This window comes from Anomaloglossus baeobatrachus, chromosome 1, assembly GCF_048569485.1.
Source record: "Anomaloglossus baeobatrachus isolate aAnoBae1 chromosome 1, aAnoBae1.hap1, whole genome shotgun sequence".
In the NCBI taxonomy this organism is placed as follows: domain Eukaryota; kingdom Metazoa; phylum Chordata; class Amphibia; order Anura; family Aromobatidae; genus Anomaloglossus; species Anomaloglossus baeobatrachus.
The window spans coordinates 403,129,033-403,151,507 of NC_134353.1; the positions used below are offsets into that span (position 1 = coordinate 403,129,033).

The 22,475-nt window shown below is 44.2% G+C and overlaps 1 protein-coding gene across 1 annotated transcript; it reads right to left on the reverse strand.

Moving 5' to 3' along the window:
- Positions 1-7,286: 7,286 nt before the first annotated feature.
- Positions 7,287-22,129, reverse strand: AMH (anti-Mullerian hormone). Its single transcript, XM_075337845.1, has 5 exons — positions 21,560-22,129; positions 20,781-20,947; positions 20,308-20,428; positions 13,153-13,297; positions 7,287-9,577 (listed from the first exon to the last, which is right to left on the reverse strand). Exons 1-5 carry the CDS (start codon positions 21,975-21,977, stop codon positions 8,695-8,697), a joined length of 1,734 nt encoding a protein of 577 aa, XP_075193960.1. The 5' UTR covers positions 21,978-22,129; the 3' UTR covers positions 7,287-8,694.
- Between the last annotated feature and the right edge of the window lie 346 nt (positions 22,130-22,475).

Genomic DNA, 22,475 nt, shown 5'->3' on the forward strand with positions numbered 1-22,475 from the left:
GCTGACAACGTGGCAGCCTTTTCCCGCCGTTTTTTTCTGAAGGGGGTGGTCCCTATGATGTCATTTTTACTACTTATGATGTGTCTGATCTCTGTGGAACAGATTTGATGTTATTTTTAACCTGATGGTCCTGAGGAAGGGAGCAGATGCTCCAGAAACGCGTAGACCTGTATGAAAATAAAGTGACATTGGTCTTCATCATCTGAATGAGTGATCTGTTGGCGCGGCAATTGAACACCCTTCTCTATTGCTCTCTGATGCGATTTACCTGCGAACATCCCGGCCTCTATCTCCATAGCGGAGGGCCGGGATCTCCGCAAGTAAATCCGCATGAATAATTGACATGCAGTTAGGTGCGGCTGAGGGATCTCCGCAGGAGATTCTGCAGCAGCACTTTCCACAGCGTGGACACAGACACTCCCCATGTCCCGTAGGGTAACATGGGGAGTGCCTGTACATGCTAGAATCTGCGGATTTATCTGGAAAATCCAGAAAAATCCACAGGTTTTCCGCGGCAAACTCCGCAGCAAAAAGCTCCCATGGGCACATGGCCTTACAGTCTGCAATAACCCCTTGCCCATCACCACCAGAGCTGCCGCAAACCCCCTAACCTACTGACTCCTTCCCCATCATCCTGTAGAATGTAACCCGTTAAATGCATGTCCCGCTCAATCTGTACCAGTCTGTCATGGTCATTGTTTGTTTAATGTGATTTATATCTGTGTTTTGTATGTTATTCTTTCTCATGTACAGCACCATGGAATCAATGGTGCTCTAAAGATGAATAAGAATATTTATCCATCATGTAATACCATCAGGTAGGTGTTTCACTGGCGTTGTTGATCTGCTGCAGAATAAATTTGGAGCCAAACCTACAGCCACTATCGTTGCAAAATATCTTCAGTATAAAGTACAAGGGGTCCTGGAAGTGATAACATGATCCCCACAGAGCCTTGATCTCAACATTATCAAGTCTGTGTAGGATTACATGACAAAGATTTGTGCAAGCCTACATCCACAGACATTTTGTAATTAGTTCTCCAAGATGTTTGGAACAACTTCCTTGCCATGTTCCTTCAAAAACTGTGCGCAAGCTACCCAGCTGCTTTGATGCTGCTTTGAAAACAAGCGGTGGTCACACCAAATATTTCTCTATCGTTTCATTGGGGGACACAGGACCATGGGTTATGCTGCTGTCACTAGGAGGCTGACACTAAGTAAACATAAAAAAGTTAGCTCCTCCCTAGCAGCATACACCCCGAGCCGGAGGCGGGCTCAGATCAGTTTTTAGCTTAGTGTCGTAGGAGGCTGATGTGGGCCGTCTCGGCCCCCCTCAGCCATGTATGTTTTTGCGCTTTTTTATTTTATTTCGGCGCCGCTCATCGCTCTCATACCTGTCGTCTTCTTCTCTGCAGGTATTCGCTTCACTCATTCTCCGCAGCCCCGTGGGTACCGCTCCCCAGGGTCGCAGGGGCTTGAGACTTCGGGGCCCTCTCCCCCGCCCGTCCCCGTGGTACCACTCCCGGGGGTGCGCGTGTGGGCAGGTTGTTTTGTGGGCACCCCTGATTCGCCCTGAGGTATCACCCCAAAGGGCGTACAGGGGAATACAGCAGGGATGGAACCTCAGCAGCGTTTGTGATAGATGGGGCCCTGTCACGCTGCCTTCTCCTCATAGGGGGCTGTCTACCCCCATCATGATGCCCACTACCCTGCCTTCAGCACGCTCTCCCCCGGAGCCTTCCTGGACGAGCAGCGCTGTTCACAGGCAGGGCCAGGGAGCTCTGCCTGCACCGCATCCATCGCTGAGCCGGCGCCGCCGATTGCAGGTAGGATCCGACTTCCCTGCTCTTTCCCCCGGCCCCCTCCATAAATTTAGTCCCCGGTCTCGGCCTAGTCGCTCCTGCGTCCTAGCCACGCCCCCGCTGCAGCGCTATTGGCCGCCGGTCGTCTCCCTCTGTACCTCCCACTGCTCTGCCTCCTGGCAGATGGTGGGGGCTGTGAATCCTCCAGACTTTTCGCGCCGGAATCCTGCTCCTCCCCCAGCCTCCTTCAGCGTCCCCTCGCCATTTTAGCCTGCCTCTGGTCCCCTGAGGCTGCAGCACGCCGGCGTTCTGACTTTTCTGGCCAGCTCATTCCTGGACTCCACTTCTGGACTGGTGGGCAGCACGCAGGACCTGGGTAAGCTCTGCTCCTAAGGAGTAGCCCTCACTAGGTAGCATTCTCTGAGTTTAGGGACGAGTTAACCCTCTCCTGTCTCCTTCCTAGCAGCCACCAGGGAGAGTACCTGTGTGCACCATGCCTAAGGCTAAGCCCACCCAATCCAAGCAGGCCCCCTTTGCACTATTTTTTGCATGCTCCTCCTGCAGCTCCAAATTTTCCCAGGGTCAGGACTCCCCACTATGCTCCGTCTGTTCTACAGACGCACAGCCTCCGCAGAACTCCGCGGCCGACGTTTCTGATACCGCAGACGCCACAGCGCCATATGCTGCAGGGCCCTGCGTCCCGCCCCCCCCCCGACTGGCTAGCGTCCCTGTCCCAGTCCGTAGATTCCCTCTCTGAGGCTTCTCGGACCATCGCGCAAGCTCTACGCCTGCTGCCGACGCTCGCCCAGATTCCCGCAGACCCGGCGCAATTGCCCCCGGAGCAGGTGAGCCCCGTTGCAGGGTCCTCCTCTGCTGCTCAGAAACGGACCCGCCAGGTCTCGTCCTCAGACTCTTCCCAGGTTTCACCTTCATCCCCAGGTCCAGACCGTCAGTCCTCCAGGGAGGCTTCTGACTGCTCCGAGGATGATTCCGATGCGGTACCCCTGCAGGACTCAGAGCAGGCGGCCGATATTCGGCACATGGTAAATAGCCTGATAGAAGCAGTAAACCAGACCTTGAAGGTACAGGTGGACCCAGTCTCCTCCCAGAGCACCCAGGTCTCCTTTAAGCGGGTGAAGCGGGCCCAGAACACATTCAGCGGACATCCAGAATTCGCTGAGTTACTGCGCAGCCACAGGCAACAGCCGGACAGGGTATTTACCAGCGGTAAGTCCATCGATTTGCATTATCCCTTTCCTGAGGGTCTTCGAAAGGATTGGGCAGGTTCCCCTGTGGTTGACCCCCCAGTCTCCCGCCTGTCTTCTCACACAGTCCTTCCACTCACTAACGGTACGTCTCTCAAAGATCCTACGGACCGTACTATTGACAGGTTGGCCCGTTCCGCCTTCGAGGCAGCGGGCTTATCCCTCTCTCCGGCCTTCGCCTCGGTTTGGGTGGCGAAGGCACTGATGTCCTGGGCGGATACGCTACGCGGCGGTCTCCGCGCCATTCCTGCCAATCCGGACCTGGTTCCCATCGCCTCGCAGATTTCCCTCGCGGGTGAGTACTTGCTCAATGCAGCCCTGGCGTCTGCAAGTTGCGCGACCCAGGCCGCCAGCAACAATGTGGCCATCCGTCGAGCCCTTTGGCTCCGCTCCTGGAACGCGGATGCGGCCTCTAAGAAGTCACTAACTTCCCTGCCCTTCCTAGGGGAGCGTCTCTTCGGAGATAGGCTGGACCAGCTGATCTCCGATGCAACGGGAGGAAAGAGTACATCTCTCCCCCAATTGCGCCCCAAGCGCTTCCAGAATCGGCGCTCCACCGCTCGTTTCCGGTCCTTTCGCAGCTTCAGCTCCAATCCCCAGCCGCGGAAAAGCCGCTCTCCTCCGAGAGACAGGAAGACCCCGTCATTCAAGACCAATCCCGCCTGGCGTTCACGCCCCCGCCAGTCCACGAGATCCTCTTCTGGTTACCGCCGTCGTTCCTCCAAGTGACTCGCGTTCGGCGCGCAACAGCGCCAGACTTGTGGGAGGGCGTCTGTCTCGTTTTCAGCATGTGTGGATCCCCCTGACCGCCGATGCCTGGGTCAGAGAGATCATCACATCAGGCTACAAAATAGAATTCGAGGCAAAGCCACCGAGACGTTTTTTCCTATCTCGCCCTCCCGAGTCTACCGCGCGGGCTCGCGCGTTCTTTCACTCCATAGACTCCCTCCTCCGAACGGGAGTCGTGGTACCAGTCCCTCCCGCAGAGCGTTTCAAGGGGTTCTATTCAAACCTTTTCGTGGTCCCCAAAAAGGACGGCTCTGTCCGTCCCGTCCTCGACCTAAAGCTTCTGAACAGGTCGGTGAGACCTCGGTCGTTTCGAATGGAGTCACTCCGGTCCGTCATCGCGTCCATGGAGGTAGGCGAATTCCTGGCATCGCTGGATATTCAAGACGCCTATCTTCACGTCCCGATAGCCACCTCTCACCAACAGTTCCTCCGTTTTGCGATAGCGGAAGATCACTTCCAGTTCACAGCTCTTCCCTTCGGCCTCGCATCCGCACCCAGGGTCTTTACGAAGATCATGGCTGCTGCCATGTCCGTCCTGCATGCCAGGGGTGTCATGGTCATCCCGTACTTGGACGATATGTTGATAAAGGGCTCTTCTTTCGAGGACTGTCGTCTCGGGGTTCAGGTCACGATCGACACCCTTTCACGGTTAGGGTGGCTGATAAATCGGAAGAAGTCCTCTCTGATCCCGGCCCGTCGGATCACCTTTTTAGGCATGGTATTCGATACCATCCAAGGGCGAGTTTTCCTCACACAGGAGAAGATCTCCTCCCTACAACGAGGACTCCGCGCTCTTCGGCGTCAGCGCCAAGTGTCCATCAGGTTCGGCATGCGAGTCCTCGGTCGTATGGTGGCGGCGATGGAAGCGGTACCCTTTGCACAGTTCCATCTCCGGCCACTCCAGCTGGCCTTGCTGAAGAAGTGGGACAGATCTCCCTTTTCTCTGGACCGCAGGTTTCATCTTTCGCCGGAGACCCGCAACTCCCTCCGTTGGTGGCTCAATCAGCGCAACCTCGCATCAGGGAGGTCTTTCCTCCCGCTCCACTGGAAGATAGTGACCACCGACGCCAGTCTCCAGGGCTGGGGAGCAGTGTTTCGACATCACACAGCGCAGGGCCGATGGTCACCGAGAGAGAGTTGTCTCCAGATCAACATTTTGGAGATAAGAGCCATCCGGCTAGCCTTGCAGCAGTTTCGGCACCTAGTACAGGGTTGCCCGGTCAGGATCCAGTCGGACAATGCGACGGCGGTGGCGTACATCAACCACCAAGGCGGCACAAGAAGTGTCGGGGCGATGCGAGAAGTCAAGAAGATATTGCACTGGGCCGAGTGTCATCACTCCCTGATCTCAGCGGTACACATCCCAGGCGTGGACAATTGGGCGGCGGACTTCCTCAGCAGGGAAGGCCTCGCCTCCGGAGAATGGTCCCTCAACCGGGAAGTCTTCAACCAGATCTGCGACAGATGGGGAGTTCCGGACGTGGACCTAATGGCCTCCCGGTTCAACCGTCAAGTTCCGCACTTTGTAGCGCGGTGCCGCAACCGCTTGGCTTTAGGAGTCGACGCCCTCACCCTGTCATGGAGCCAGTTCAGTCTCCCGTACATCTTCCCTCCGCTCCCTCTAATTCCGAGGGTCCTCAAGAAGATCAAGGCGGAAGGGATACCGGTCATCCTAGTGGCTCCGGACTGGCCCAGGCGAGCATGGTTCGCGGAACTAACTCAGCTCCTCGCAGACGCTCCGTGGCGCCTTCCAGACCGTCCAGATCTCCTGCAGCAGGGGCCTCTCTTCCATCAGAACTCACAGGTCCTAAATTTGACGGCCTGGCCATTGAATCCTGGGTTCTAGCTAAGGCTGGTTTTTCCTCAAGAGTGATTCAGACAATGATTAGGGCCAGGAAGCCATCTTCATCAAAGATTTACCACCGCACGTGGAAGGTTTTCTTCAGGTGGTGTGAAGAGCAGAATATTTCTTCTCCTCTCGCTTTCTCCCTTCCTTCCCTGTTGGCATTCTTGCAGTCAGGCCTAGATGCGGGTCTCTCGCTCGCAACACTAAAAGGCCAGATATCGGCGTTATCAATCCTGTTTCAGAAGCCACTGGCCGCTCGTTCACAGGTTAAGACCTTCATCCAGGGAGTGGCCCACCTGGCACCGCCGTACCGTCGGCCTCTAGAACCGTGGGACCTTAATCTAGTCCTAGGGTCACTTCAGGGCTCCCCATTCGAGCCCTTGCGAGAATCTTCCCTTTCTCACCTGTCTTGGAAGGTGGTGTTTCTTGTTGCCATCACTTCTATTCGCAGGACGTCAGAGCTGGCAGCTCTCTCTTGTCGTTCCCCCTTTTTGATTTTTCACCAGGACAAAGCGGTTCTCCGGCCAGATCCCGCTTTTCTCCCAAAGGTGGTCTCCCCGTTCCATCTTAACGAGGAAATCATCCTTCCGTCCTTCTGTCCTGGCCCCTCTCACAGCTTGGAGAGGTCCTTGCACACCCTGGACCTAGTGCGTGCACTTAGAATTTATGTCTCCAGGACCGCGCCGTTCCGTAAGTCAGATGGTCTGTTTGTTCTCCCTTCTGGTCCCAAGAAGGGTGAATCGGCATCCAAGGCCACAATTGCCAGATGGATCCGTTCCGCCATATCAGAGGCCTACCGGATTCGGGACAAGTCTCCGCCGCGGGGGGTAAAGGCGCACTCTACCCGCGCAGTGGGCGCCTCTTGGGCGATTAGGCATCAGGCGTCGGCCGACCAGGTCTGCAAGGCCGCCACCTGGTCTAGCCTGCACACCTTTACTAGGTTCTACCAGGTTCACACCCAAGCATCGGCAGATGCTATTTTTGGGAGAAAGGTCTTGCAGGCAGCAGTTGCGCACCTGTAATAGGGTGGCAGCATTCAATTATAGTGCAAGCCCGCCGAGGGAGGTTGTTGTTTGTCTGCCTCTGCGGGTTTTTCGGTATTCCCACCCAGGGACTGCTTTTGGACGTCCCATGGTCCTGTGTCCCCCAATGAAACGATAGAGAAAGTAGGATTTTTGTGTACTCACCGTAAAATCTCTTTCTCTGAGTCTTCATTGGGGGACACAGCACCCACCCTGCTTGGTTTTTTGGTTGATTCAATTGCATTTGCCTGCTATTTTTTCAGTGGTCTTATGTTCATAGACCTCTTGTTTGCACGGCTGCATTGTTTTAGTTACAACTTGTGTTTATGTATGGTGATTCTGGTACTCCTCCTACTGCTTGTGCACCAACTGATCTGAGCCCGCCTCCGGCTCGGAGTGTATGCTGCTAGGGAGGAGCTAACTTTTTTATGTTTACTTAGTGTCAGCCTCCTAGTGACAGCAGCATAACCCATGGTCCTGTGTCCCCCAATGAAGACTCAGAGAAAGAGATTTTACGGTGAGTACACAAAAATCCTACTTTATTTGATTTAGAATTCTCTGTTTTGTTTTCTCATTTTGCATTTTAATTAATAAAAATAAACTAACACCTTTTGTTTTTAAAGCAGTTTTTCCACACCTGACTAAATCTTTTGAAGTGTGCGTGAGTGTGTATGAGTGTGTTTGTATATGTGTAAGTCATGTGATCGTATGGTAACAATCTGGAAATTATATGCCAGAATCTCCTGTACATAGACTGTATCACACACATTCTCCATTTGGGGAAAGAAACTTCTATCACAATTACTGAATATGATTATGCAGCTCCCGGCACACACTTGTAATGAAGAAGATCCACAATGCAGCCTCATTGACTGTATACTTATAACATAATAATTTTATTTAGGGTAATAAAGGATAAGAGAAGGTACAGAAAGTATTAGCTCTAACAGGCCATGTGATACTGTGCTAATGCATCTTGGAATTTATAGCAGGGTATTCAAGAATAAAATGTAGAATGAAATCTATAAATCACAATGGAAGCTGATTCCAATGAAGATTAAAAGTGGAAAAGCACGGCTGCAAGAAGTGAAATCCAGAAACTCTATTATATAAAAATAGAGGTTATATTCCCTGGATCCAGGATTGCCAACCATATGGACATTTCTGGATAGGTTGTATAAGTAGAGTAATTGTGATTATAGTGTAAGTTTTGTTAAGTTGGAGGAATATAATAGTATACACTGTGAAATGTAAACGTCACTATGACCGTAATTATCGTTGCGTTATATTTCAAATTATACTAATATGTTTAAATTAGTAGTCTAAGTTTGTATGACTTATATTCTTTAAATGTGTCCCTAGAAATGCTGTCTGTATGTGTTTTTATTTTAAATAGATTGTCCTGACCAAAAAGAACAAAAATCAGGTTGACAACACTTTTTGGAGCCATTTTTAACATTATTGTAGTGGGTAGACTTCAAATGTATTAGTTGAACTGTGATGCACAAATTGAGTGTTCTTATTAAAGAAGCTCTCAGAGCAAATTTGTGCTCCAAGCGTTTTTATATATGTATGTAGTGTAGTATGTGTATTAACTATTTACCAGTGTTCTTGGGCCCCTTCTGGAACACATGACATAAAAGCAGATGAGCGAGTGCATACAGGGGTTTTTGTATGGACCAGAAGTCACTTCCTTAGTGTAAGTCTATTGTGCCTTGTTCTGAGTCTCATAGACTTACACAGGGAAAGTAGCCCCACCCAAATAGTAGACTCTGCGTGAGGCGATACAGCTGCAGAGTGGTCATGTGGTTCAGAATTGCACCAGAGCAGCACTGGAAACCAAAGAAGGCAGCAATTAGTAATTACATTAATGTACTTATACTACACTATATACAAATTTAGAAGTGGGGAAAAATTACTGCAAGAGTGTCTTTAAATTTGCCATAAAACTAAATATGTACATATTGTACCTATCTGCAACCACACTCTTTGGCAACCATATTGGGGTACATGTGAAGTTTAATGCCATTTTCATGGGCCACCATCAGCCACTGTTCTTGGTATTGAACAGGTACGCAGCAAGGTGGTCGATCAAGGCCAGATTGTCTTCTCTCCTGAAGCTGTATGAGCAGAATGACATGGGCTTTGTAATCACTTTGAGTGGTCTGTGGGAAGCGGCAAGGTCCCACACAATTGTTGATGTTTATTTCTTCTGGGAAATGGATGTCTTTATACTCTTCATATGGTTTTAAGTTAATGATCAGCTCTTGCAAGCGGCAATGGGGTTTGAGGACTGCTTGACGGTTCTGTCGTGATAATTTTTTGCGGTCTTGCCAGTAAACACGAATTGTCTGTAAAGTTTTAAGGAGCATCAGTGAATGCAGTTTCCTATGCTGTTTATTAACAACCTGTGGTGACTGCTCCTCAACTACAGATAAATAGCTGACATCTATGTGGTTATGGCAAGCTTTAATGAGTTTTTGAAGGACTTGGACATGATCACTAGATGAAAAGATGTCTTTCATGTCTTCTAGCACCTCTTGTGTCTTTTCTTTGATCTTCTCAAGCAATGTTCCATTTAGGTTTTCTTGTATTCTTTTAGCCAAGAGATGTTTGCTTCCAGGTAAAAAGAGAAACACAAGTGGTTCTTGAGAGTCCACCAACCACTCCAATGCCTCTATCTCTGTAACATTCATGAGTTGGGGATGAAGATTACCAGCATTTTCATCATCAGGATCAAGGGACACATGGATAGTCGAAGATGGTTTAGTGTGAGAGGCCATTAGAAGTGTTGCGTAATGGGATAAAGTTTCCAGAAATTCATCCTTAGAATTAGGTTTTTGATTGTGAACACTGTAGACATAAACATAGAAACCTGATGTAAATGTTTGCCTAAAGGTAATCAGGGCAATATTCATATCAGCAAAAAAAGTATAATTGTCCCTCTTTGATTATTATGAAATGTTAAAGGGGCTATCTTTTTCACATTAGGAAGGCTATGGTCCCGATTCATTAAACTTTTACGACAGAAAATTTACGTAAAATGGTTTGAAAAGGCACAACATTTTTGTGCAACGCAAGGTTGTGGAAAAATATTGCAACTTTTGCTCTTTTCACATCAGTTTTAGCCAGCTCCGCTAAAATGGACGGAACGGGGGTGGGGTGCGATGGGATGTAGCGACGCACACTCCTCTAATTCAAGAGTTGAGTAAGATTTGTGGCAAGGCGCATGCCACTTTTAAAATGTGCCTGATTTATTAACAGGACAGTGTCCTTATCGAGGATGGCATGAAAAGAGTCGATCTTAATGAATCAGGACCTACATGTGTATTTCAGTTAGTTGTTAACTTATTGACTTTTATGGACCTGGAAAAGATGCACTGTATTTTCTCTCTAATTTAAAATTTTTTAGGATGTCTCTTGAAAAATATTCATAATTAAAGCCTAACAAACACCCACGTCTATTAATTGATATCACAAATACTGCTGTCATTCTCCCATATGATATTTATCACATCATCTAACTTTTGTTAGATTAAATGACTTAGGTATGATTACAATAAAAATTGACTTCTGGTTTGCTGGTGAGCGTACCACACCATGCATTAGCAGTTCATGTTAACCAGATGTGGAACACAGGTTACATTCTTGTAGAGCTTCCTTACAACATGTATTATTTTACTGAATAGAGTAAGTCAAATTAAGTATGTTTGCAATATACATTGATTAAAAGTAGTGTGCAGTTGTGTATATGCTGTAGATTACATTTTTGTCTGAGGTGACACCCTGCTGTTTCTACTGTGACCAGAGTTTTAATCCACCTTTTTCTGTGGCCAGTGTTGCACCGACATGCTCCAAACCTTCCCTACTCAAATTTGTTCCTTCACACGTTATGGTCTAACAGCGTAGAGACTTGTGATGAGTGAGTACTAAATATTTTGGATCTCATTATTTGCACCAAATACCTAGTACTATTCCAGTATTCGTCATGAATAACAAACCTAATGCAAGTCAATGAGGAACTTGATAATTTTTCTTGAAGATTTCCCAGAAAAATGCTTGTTCCCCATTGACTTGCATTAGGTCCGCTATTTGTGACGAATACTGAAATAGTACATCTGGATTAGGAACGAATAATCTAAAGCCGAATATTTAGCATTCGCTCATCACTACTAGAGACCAACAGATATTATGTTGTAATGATGGGAGAAATGAAGCTATGACGTACATGTAACGAGGGACAATGGCAGGGAGGGGAATAAAAATAGAGATTTGAAAGAAATTAGATTTTTTACTATATGTTTAAAATATTCATGTTTATTACTCCGAAGATTTATTTTTCACTTTGTGGGATAATTCCTTTTAACTAAAATCAACATGAAAACTGTAAAATGTATATACAATTAGATAATGTGTAAATGATGTACACGGGGAAAAAAGTATTTAGTCAGCCACCAATTGTGCAAGTTCTCCCACTTAAAAAGATGAGAGAGGCTTGTAATTCCCATTATAGGTAGACCACAACTATGAGAGACAAAATGAGAAAACAAATCCAGAAAATCACCTTGTCTGATTTGGCAAGATTTTTTTGCAAATTATTGTGGAAAATAAGTATTTTGGGCAATAACAAAAGTTCATCTCAATATTTTGTTATATATCCTTTGTTGGCAATGACAGAGGTCAAACGTTTTCTGTAAGTCTTCACAAGGTTGGCAAACACTATTGGTGGTACGTTGGCTCATTCCTCCATGCAGATCTCCTCTAGAGCAGTGATATTTTGGGCCTGACGCCTGCTTCTTATGAAACCACTCCTTCGTTGCCCTGGCGGTGTGCTTGGGATCATTATCATGCTGAAAGACCCAGCCATTTTTCATCTTCAATGCCCTTGCTGATGGAAGGAGGTTTGCACTCAAAATCTCATGATACATGGCCCCATTCATTCTTTCATGTGCATGGATCAGTCGTCCTGGTCCCTTTGCAGAGAAACAGTCGAAAAGCATGATGTTGCCACCCCCATGCTTCACAGTAGGTATGGTGTTCTTTGGATGCAACTCAGGATTTTGAGTTGTGTTTATACCAAACAGTTCTACTTTGGTTTCATCAGACCATATGTTTTTCTCCCAATACTCTTCTGGACAATCCAAATGCTCTCTAGCAAACTTCAGACGGGACCGGACATGTACTGGTTTAAGCAGGGGAACACATCTGGCACTGCAGGATCTGAGTCCCTGGCAGCGTAGTGTGTTACTGATGGTAGCCTTTGCTACGGTGGTCCCAGCTCTATGCAGGTCGTTCACAAGGTCATCCCACGTGTGTTTCTGAGATTTTTGCTCACCATTCTTGTGATAATTTTGACACCATGGGGTGAGAACTTGCGTGGAGCCCCAGATTGAGGGATTTTATTAGTGGTCTTGTATGACTTCCATTTTCTTATTATTACTCCCACAGTTGATTTCATCACACCAAGCTGCTTACCTATTGCAGATTCAGTCTTCCCAGCCTGGTGCGGAGCTACAATTTTGTTTCTGGTATCCTTCGACAGCTCTTTGGTCTTCACCATAGTGGAGTTTAGAGTGTAACTGTTTGAGATTGTTAACAGGTGTTTTTTATACTGATAACAAACAGGTGCCATTACTACAGGTAATGAGTGGAGGACAGAGGAGCCTCTTAAAGAAGACATTATAGGTCTGTGAGAGCCAGATATCCTGCTTGTTTTTAGATGACTAAATACTTATTTTCCACCATAATTTGCAAAAAAACTTGCCAAATCAGACGAGGTGATTTGGTGTGTTTTTTTTTCTCATTTTGTCTCTTATAGTTGTGGTCTACCTATGATGTCAATTACAGGCCTCTCTTATCTTTTTAAGTGGGATAACTTGCACAATTGGTGGCTGACTAAATACTTTTTTCCTCCACTGTATATCAGAAGGTTATTAACATACACTTAAAGGAGTTTTACGGGAGTATTCTTTTTTTTTTTTCCCTACAGGTCAGAGATATAATAACATGCCGACTCAGAGTGGTCACGAACAGCCCCTACTGCCGATTCTGCAGCTTTCACTAATGTCACATTGGCAAACCAATGGTTTCAATTCTGCTTTTAAGTTGACCGGATGATACGGCTGATGTTAGTTTGAGTGACAGCAGGCTTCCTACTGCCTTACTGCAGAAAGCCAGCTGTCAAACAACATGAAGTGGTTAGTCACGCCTCCTTGACAGAGCAGCCTGGATGGGCTTCTCTGTTGATGTTAAGCAGTAGAATTGCTGGCAGGAGCGGTTCGTTCTGAGCTGGCATTGGTTAGAGCAGACAAGTATCAACCTGCCTATCAGTTCTTAGGCCCATGAGAAAAAAAAATAAAATAGATTTGGATAACCCATTAAACTTTTTTCAACTGAAATAAAGAAAAATTGGTCATGTCTCTGCTTACCTGGTGGCTGAGACAGTGTGGTCAGATCTACTAATAAGAGCACTTTGGCTTAACACCATAAATATGACAGGTGTCATTTTGGTAAAGCACCTTTTATCCATGCCAAATAGGTGTGATGCAGTTTCTGAAGTTGACAAAGCAGATCCTAATAAGAAGAAGAAAGCAGAAACCAGTCTTATCATGGTCTGATATCAATCTCATTACAGTTGGAAGAATAAAGCCCCCCATACACATTAGATAGCTGTCAACCAAACAATGGTTTGGCCATTTATTCGGCCAGCATCTATACTGCACTATCTCCCATAACCTGAAGCACTGCCAAGCACTCCTGTGTCCTCTATTTAAGAGCCTCTGAAAGACAGGTCGGTTCCTTATCTTCCCTGACAGTAATCAGTCAGGGCTCCCCATACAAATTAGATGGTTGGTGGAACCCATTGATATTGAAGTGTTTGGGAAACTCTAGTCTACTATGAATTGTGGCCTTTAAGGCGTAGTGTTGGGAGATAAAAAATGTGTTCATGGTTTGAGCCCTAATACACTATCAATTTGAGATGCCCAGTGCAGTTCTATTAAACTTACAATACCTGTAATTCAGAGTGACAGTAGCTGCTCTTTACTGCTCCCCCTCCCCTCTGGGACATTACATCACACATCAGTGTACAGCTCCCTGCTGTAACAGTCAGTCTCCTGATAATAGTTGCTTCTGTCTAAGAACAGGGGGTGTTGCTACATCCCCTGTTCTAGGACTGTGGGGAAGCAGATATAAGGAGACTGGCCTTTAGTAAGTGCAGGGAGCTGCACACTGATGTGGGTTATGTAAGGTCCCAGAGGGGAGGGGGAGCAGTAAAGAGCAGCTGCTGTTACTCTGAATTACAGGTTTTGTAATGATAACAGAACTGCAAAGGGCATCTCAACTTTATAGTTTATAATTGCACGGACCATCAAACAATTTTTTATCTTCGCAGAGTATCCATATAAGTAAAGCATTTGACATTATCTGGATTACTGTATAAAGTATCAGATTGTTATCTAGTTCACAATTATTGATAAACACAATGTAAACACATTTACAGAAAGGTATAGTTAAATGTTCTTCCTTAACCCCTTAACAACCAAGGACGTACTGATACGTTTTTGGTTGCTTCCCTCTGGTTACAGCGAGCTCCGGCGGCGAGCCCGTGGCATTCCCCGCACATAACTGCTGATCTGATGAGCAGAAATGTGTGGCCTAGCAGGTGCAGGTGGATCAGAGATTCAACCGCACCTGTTATCCCCTTAGATTGCGCTGTGAAACATTGACAGTGCGATTTAGAGCCATGGCGGAGATTGCACCGTTTCCTGCCACCATCGGTGGCCCCGTGACACGATCACTGAGTGCCAATGTGTTGTCATGGTAGCTGATGACCTCTAACACTGCCATGACTTACTTCCTGTGAGAGTCAACAGAGCGCGCTGGCACTCACAAGAGATGATCATTTCTGATTATCAGAGCGATGCTGCTTTGATCAGCAGAAAGGCACAGGTGATCAAACTGTGCAGTGATAAAATCCCCTACGAGGACTAGTAAAATAAATAAAAAATGTGAAAAAAGTGTTAAAAAATCTGAAAAAAAAAAAATAATATTCAAATCACCCCCTTTCGCCCCATTGAAAATAAAACTTAATTTAAAAAGAAATACACATACAGTTAGGTCCAGAAATATTTGGACAGTGACACAATTTTCGCGAGTTGGGCTCTGCATGCCACCACATTGGATTTGAAATGAAACCTCTACAACAGAATTCAAGTGCAGATTGTAACGTTTAATTTGAAGGTTTGAACAAAAATATCTGATAGAAATTGTAGGAATTGTACACATTTCTTTACAAACACTCCACATTTTAGGAGGTCAAAAGTAATTGGACAAATAAACCAAACCCAAAAAAAAAATTGTTATTTTCAATATTTTGTTGCGAATCCTTTGGAGGCAATCACTGCCTTAAGTCTGGAACCCATGGACATCACCAAACGCTGGGTTTCCTCCTTCTTAATGCTTTGCCAGGCCTTTACAGCCGCAGCCTTCAGGTCTTGCTTGTTTGTGGGTCTTTCCGTCTTAAGTCTGGATTTGTGCAAGTGAAATGCATGCTCAATTGGGTTAAGATCTGGTGATTGACTTGGCCATTGCAGAATGTTCCACTTTTTTGCACTCATGAACTCCTGGGTAGCTTTGGCTGTATGCTTGGGGTCATTGTCCATCTGTACTATGAAGCGCCGTCCGATCAACTTTGCGGCATTTGGCTGAATCTGGGCTGAAAGTATATCCCGGTACACTTCAGAATTCATCCGGCTACTCTTGTCTGCTGTTTTGTCATCAATAAACACAAGTGACCCAGTGCCATTGAAAGCCATGCATGCCCATGCCATCACGTTGCCTCCACCATGTTTTACAGAGGATGTGGTGTGCCTTGGATCATGTGCCGTTCCCTTTCTTCTCCAAACTTTTTTCTTCCCATCATTCTGGTACAGGTTGATCTTGGTCTCATCTGTCCATAGAATACTTTTCCAGAACTGAGCTGGCTTCATGAGGTGTTTTTCAGCAAATTTAACTCTGGCCTGTCTATTTTTGGAATTGATGAATGGTTTGCATCTAGATGTGAACCCTTTGTATTTACTTTCATGGAGTCTTCTCTTTACTGTTGACTTAGAGACAGATACAACTACTTCACTGAGAGTGTTCTGGACTTCAGTTGATGTTGTGAATGGGTTCTTCTTCACCAAAGAAAGTATGCGGCGATCATCCACCACTGTTGTCATCCGTGGATGCCCAGGCCTTTTCGAGTTCCCAAGCTCACCAGTCAATTCCTTTTTTCTCAGAATCTACCCGACTGTTGATTTTGCTACTGCAAGCATGTCTGCTATCTCTCTGATGGATTTTTTTCTTTTTTTTTCAGCCTCAGGATGTTCTGCTTCACCTCAATTGAGAGTTCCTTAGACCGCATGTTGTCTGGTCACAGCAACAGCTTCCAAATGCAAAACCACACACCTGTAATCAACCCCAGACCTTTTAACTACTTCATTGATTACAGGTTAATGAGGGAGACGCCTTCAGAGTTAATTGCAGCCCTTAGAGTCCCTTGTCCAATTACTTTTGGTCCCTTGAAAAAGAGGAGGCTATGCATTACAGAGCTATGATTCCTAAACCCTTTCTCCGATTTGGATGTGAAAACTCTCATATTGCAGCTGGGAGTGTGCACTTTCAGCCCATATTATATATATAATTGTATTTCTGAACATGTTTTTGTAAACAGCTAAAATAACAAAACTTGTGTCACTGTCCAAATATTTCTGGACCTAACTGTATAGCCCTGTTCAGAAATGCCCAATCTATCAAAATATAAAATCAATTCATCTGGTCGGTACACCGTGTTCCGAGAAAAAAAACTTCCAAACTACAAAATTACCTTTTTTGGTCGCCGCAACATTTATTTGAAATGCAATTACAGGCAATCAAAATGCCGCATCTACCCAAAAATGATATAATTAAAAATGTCAGCTCAAGGCGCAAAAACAAATAAGCTCTCACTGAGCCCCAGATCCCGAAAAATGAGAACGCTATGGGGCTGAGAAAATGGCGACAAACGCACTATTTTTTGGGGGGCAAACATCTGAAACATTTTTGACCACTTAGATAAAAGTAAAAGTATTCATGTTTGGTATCTACAAACTCGTACTAAGGCATCATACGGACATGTCAGTTTTACCATATAGTAAATGTGGTAAATAAAGTACCCTGAAAACAATTGTGCAATTGCACTTCTTTTGCAATTTCACTGCACTTGGAATTGTTTTCCCGTTTTTCACTACACTGTATGGTAAAATGAATGGCTTCATTCAAAAGTACATACACAAGAAAGCCGGCTCTACTGCTTGCAGTATACTCAGGACTCTTTGACCACACTGATCCTGCACGGAAATCCCAGGTCAGGATAGGCACAATTCAAAGAAAATAAACATCCAGCGGATCCAGGCTTTTTTTCTTTAAAACTTTACCTTTATTTAGTGCATATAAAAATTCTTCACAAGACAGGTATCCAACAGATAAAGGTTTTTCATCACATCCACATGAAAAACCTTTATCTGTTGGATACCTGTCTCGTGAAGGATTTTTATATGCACTTAAAAAAGGTAAAGTTTTAAAGAAAAATTTTCTATGCATTCAAAAGTACAACTTGCCCCACAAAAAACAAGGCCTCATATGGCTATGTTAAAAAAAAAGTTATGGCTCTCTGAAGGAGAGGAAAAAACGAAAATGAAAAACGGAAAATAGGCGGGGGGGGGGGGGGTTTTGAAGGAGTTAAAGAGAACCAACCAGCAGGATTTTTCTATAAGAAGTAAAGGCAGTGTCATACTGGCACTAGGATGCTGAATCCAAGCATACTTTTTGATGAAAGATTGGATGATCGAGTGCTGAAATATCTGTAATCAAAGTTCCAGAAGTGCACTGCACCTTTTATTGGCGTGTGAATCAGGACAGCATAATGTGGGTCTGGTTTTGCTTTCTTATTCCTCCCCTTTCTGTTTTTCTGACCTTCCTCTCCCCTATTGCTGACATTTTATTCAGGGCCTGCATGAGCTGGGGCGAGGAAGTCCAGCAAATCAAAAAGGGGAGGAATAAAAAATCAAGACCAGACCCACATTGCCCTCTCCTGATGCACAGGCCAATTAAAGGTGCAGTGCATTTATGGAACTTTGATTACACATATTTCAGCACTCAATCATCCAATCTTTCATCAAAAGGGATTCAGCGTCCTATTGCCAGTATGACAGTGCCTTTACTTTATATAGCAAATCTGGTGGTTAGTTCTCTTTAAGTCTGTGCAAATCTTATTTGCAGCTATGGGAAATGATAGGAGCAGGTAATTGCTGCTTCAGAGAGATGTAGAAGTTATTAAATGCAAGGGATCATTTAATTTTATCACTTACACACTGTGGATGTTTAATAATTATGCTTGATAAAATATTAACAGTATTTATTAACTAGTATTAACTAATACAATATTAGTTTAGTTAGAACATGTTGGTCTATAATTGTGACTTAAAGGGAATCTGATTCCTGCTATCGAAACCTCGAGCAGCATAAATCCGAGCCTGGCTGCACAATTGCAACCAGGTATATTTTTCTTTAAAACACTCCAGTGAGTGTATACAGTGCCTTGCAAAAATATTCAGCCCCCTTGAATTTTTCACCCTTTTCCCACATTTCAGGCTTCAAATATAAAGATAACAATTTTAATTTTATGGTGAAGAATCAACAACAAGTGGGACACAATTGTGAAGTAGAACGAAATTTATTGCTTATTTTAAACTTTTGTAAAAAAGAATAAACTGAAGATTGGGGCATGCAATATTATTCGGCCCCTTTACTTTCAGTGCAGCAAACTCACTCCTGAAGTTCATTGAAGATCTCTTAATGATCCAAGGTTGTCCTAAATGACTGATGATGATAAATATAATCCACCTGTGTGTCAAGTCTCTGTATAAATGCACCTGCTCTGTGATAGTCTCAGTGTTCTGTTTAAAGCGCAGATAGCATCATGAAGACCAAGGAACACAACAGGCAGGTCCGTGATACTGTTGTGGAGAAGTTTAAAGCCAGATTTGGTTACAAAAAGATTTGCACAACTTTAAACATCCCAAGAAGCACTGTGCAAGTGATCATATTGAAATGGAAAGAGTATCATACCACTGCAAATCTACCAAGACCCGGCCGTCCCTCAAAAATGTCATCTAAAACAAGGAGAGACTGATCAGAGATGCAGCCAAGAGGCCCATGATCATTCTAGATGAACTGCAGAGATCTACAGCTGAAGTGGGAGAGTCTGTCCATAGGACAACAATCAGTCGTACACTGCACAAATCTGGCCTTTATGGAAGAGTGGCAAGAAGAAAGCCATTTCTCAAAGATATCCATAAAATGTGTCGTTTAAAGTTTGCCACAAGCCACCTGGGAGACACACCAGACATGTGGAAGAAGGTGCTCTAGTCAAATTAAACCAAAAGCGAAATTTTTGGGCACAATGCCAAACGATATGTTTGGCGTAAAAGTAACGCAACTCATCACCCTGAACACACCATCCCCACTGTCAAACATGGTGGTGGCAGCATCATGGTTTGGCCATGCTTTTCTTCAGCAGGGACAGGGAAGATGGTTAAAATGATGGGAAGATGGATGGAGCCAATTACAGGACTATTCTTGAAGAAAACCTGTTGGAGTCTGCAAAAGATCTGAGACTGGGACGGAAATTTGTCTTTCAACAAGACAATGATCCAAAACATAAAGCAAAATCTACAATGGAATGGTTCACAAATAAATGTATCCAGGTGTTAGAATGGCCAAGTCACAGTCCAGACCTAAATCCATTCGAGAATCTGTGGAAAGAGCTAAAAATGGTTCACAAACCCTCTCCATCCAACCTCACTCAGCTTGAGCTGTTTGCAAATGAAGAATGGGCAAGAATTTCAGTCTCTCGATGTGCAAAACTGATAGAGACATACCGCAAATGACTTGCAGCTGTAATTGTAACAAAAGGTGGCGCTACACAGTATTAACTTAAAGGGGCTGAATAATTAATGTTGCACGCCCCAATTTTCAGATTATTATTTTTTATAAAAGTTTAAAATAAGCAATACATTTCATTCAACTTCACAATTGTGTACCACTTGCTGTTGATTCTTCATCATAACATTAAAATTTTTATCTCTATGTTTGAAGCCTAAAATGTGGGAAAAGGTTGAAAAATTCAAAGGGAACCATAGACATAGAATACTAATTCAGTCCTGCCCCTGTCTGGCTTTTCCCAGTGCTACTCCAGATGATTGACAGGTCTCTCACTATGTGTGGGTGACATTAACGGTGGAAAAAGGTGGAAAACGGTGGAAAAAGTTCTGAAATGATTCTTCTTTTTATGATTTTTTTACATGACAAAAACCTAGAATTTTAACAGGGGTGTAGACTTTTTATATCTACTGTATATCTGTAAAATTTATGTAACAAATACGAGCACATAAAAACATATACATGTATTCATAGACTATGACAATTCAAAGGTCTTCGAATGTTCTCCGATAAAGCCACTGTAGCATTGTATCATTGATGTTCATATCTTTATTCCTTACCATTTGAGTATGTTTTCACTTGGAAGGATGTGTTGAGTCTTAGATCTTCTGCTTCAATGCTCAGAACTTCTTCACTCAGCCTGACAACAAGATAGCTAGTTTCCGATGACAAGCAAACAACCTAAATTAAAAAATTATCAGATGTACAGAATATTCTCACTATGGGACATAAATAACCAAGGAATACAAATGTATAATTTTATACTTAAAACAACTTTTTGCTGTTTCTTTCATTGTATTTTATTATTTTTGTTCCAGAAAAAAAAAATGAATATACAGGTATACAAATAGGGAAACTCTCTACCAAGTATGCTTTAAATATATTTAGAGTGTACAGAAAATTATATATTTTCCATCCCTAACATTAGAATTACTTGAGTTCCCAAGAGAGTGGCTCTCACCCCAAAAATATTACAGTCACAATGCACCATGTAATTCTGGTGACTCACAAATAACTGTTCTTACTGACTTACTTGGTTTTGTAGGACAGCTTCACCTGTTATGACTTTTGGTCCCATCGTGAGGTTGTGTGCATCAGGATAAAAGACAGCGATGAGTGAGTGCAAGTGCTGAAGAAGAGGGGTAACCTGTTGCTTCACTGTTCCTTGAAATTGAAAGATGGCCCCGGTCTCCCAGTCCACTGTAGATTAGACAAAAAAGTTTGTGTTACTAATAATAAGGGGATAATGAAGAACATGGCCCATATTCTTCATTTCCTTTTTTTAAAGTCACTTTTCTTTTTTGTCTTGTAGCATTCATTGCCATTTTTTGTGCCAAATTCTTCAAAATGAAGACTATGAATTTTGTGCAAAGTCAAAAATGGTCTTTTTTTTGTTTCTGACCAATTTTGGGATATTTACATAAAATTAATCTGGGGGAACTGAAGTACATTGGCGACAAATTTTGTGACTTTGACTAATCAGGTGAAAACATCTGGAAAACTTACACAAATGCGCACATGAAAAACAGGTAAATTTATATTATACACACAAAATAGACTGTGAAAAAGGCACACAAAGGGAAAGATTGCTATGGTGAAAAACACTAAAAACTCCACAGAAACAATAATAAATCGGGCCACATATGATTGATTAAATACAGAGTTCTGTGGAAGAATCTCTGCAGACATAATTAAAATAACACAATTCATTAATGAATCTAACAAAAAAAGAATTGCAGGAACTATTATTGAACTGGATAAGTATTTTCACTCAGCTAGAGAAGTTGCTATGTTTCCTTAAGGTGTACCTACCATTTTGAAGATGCAGTACAATAAGTTGTTTCCCTTTAGGTTCTGCAATGATTTCGGCAAGTTCTTTCATGGCTTCTTTATTCTTCTGTGCCTGTGTCTCCTCTGAGCACATCCCAAATGATGCAAGATCGTCCCATTGCTTCTGTTTCAGCTTGTCCAGAAAATTCATCTCATACTCTCTAAGAATCCCATGGGTCTCTAGGTTTCCCCATCCAGTGCTTATGTTTCCTCCACATCTTGATCTGGGAAGTGATGCATCCTTAGGGTTTGCATGATCACCTTGTGACAAGTCTTCCACCAAGACTAGACTCCTCTCCTCGATTTGTGTTACATCTCTTCCCCTCTCATTGATATTACTAGGCAGCGTCTGCCCAAAAAATGGAAACAAAAAGCACAAACAAATGTAAAAAATCCCCATCTCTGTTTGTAAATACAACGAGGTGGAAAAGTTCAGAGTAGAACCACTATTTAGAGCCTGTATCTTTAAAAATGTCCTGGGTCAGTGGCATCTTTAAAAAGACCACTTTCCAATTAGGCAGCTTAGTTGATACTGTCCCACCCCTGGAGCTCTTGTTGCGAATCAGCATGCTGGCAAGAACGATACAAAAGGGAGGCATGTTCTCTTGTTTTGGACAAAGCCTAAACCTTGAACAAACTGTGGGATGTATATTCCCAAACGCACTTCTCCCATGTGTGTATTTTTTTTTCAGTGCAGATGGGATAGGATCTGTAACAGAGTATTTTTAGACTGCTGCTTCTGTGAAAGAATCTCCTGTACCTCGACCTTGAACATGGTCAGGACAACAAAACCTTTGTTGAAGGCACCTCATCGAGCAATGTGTTGGCTTTGTGTTTGAATGCCAGAAAGAGGTCAACCAGGCAATATATTTTTACTACAGATGGATAAATATGTGAG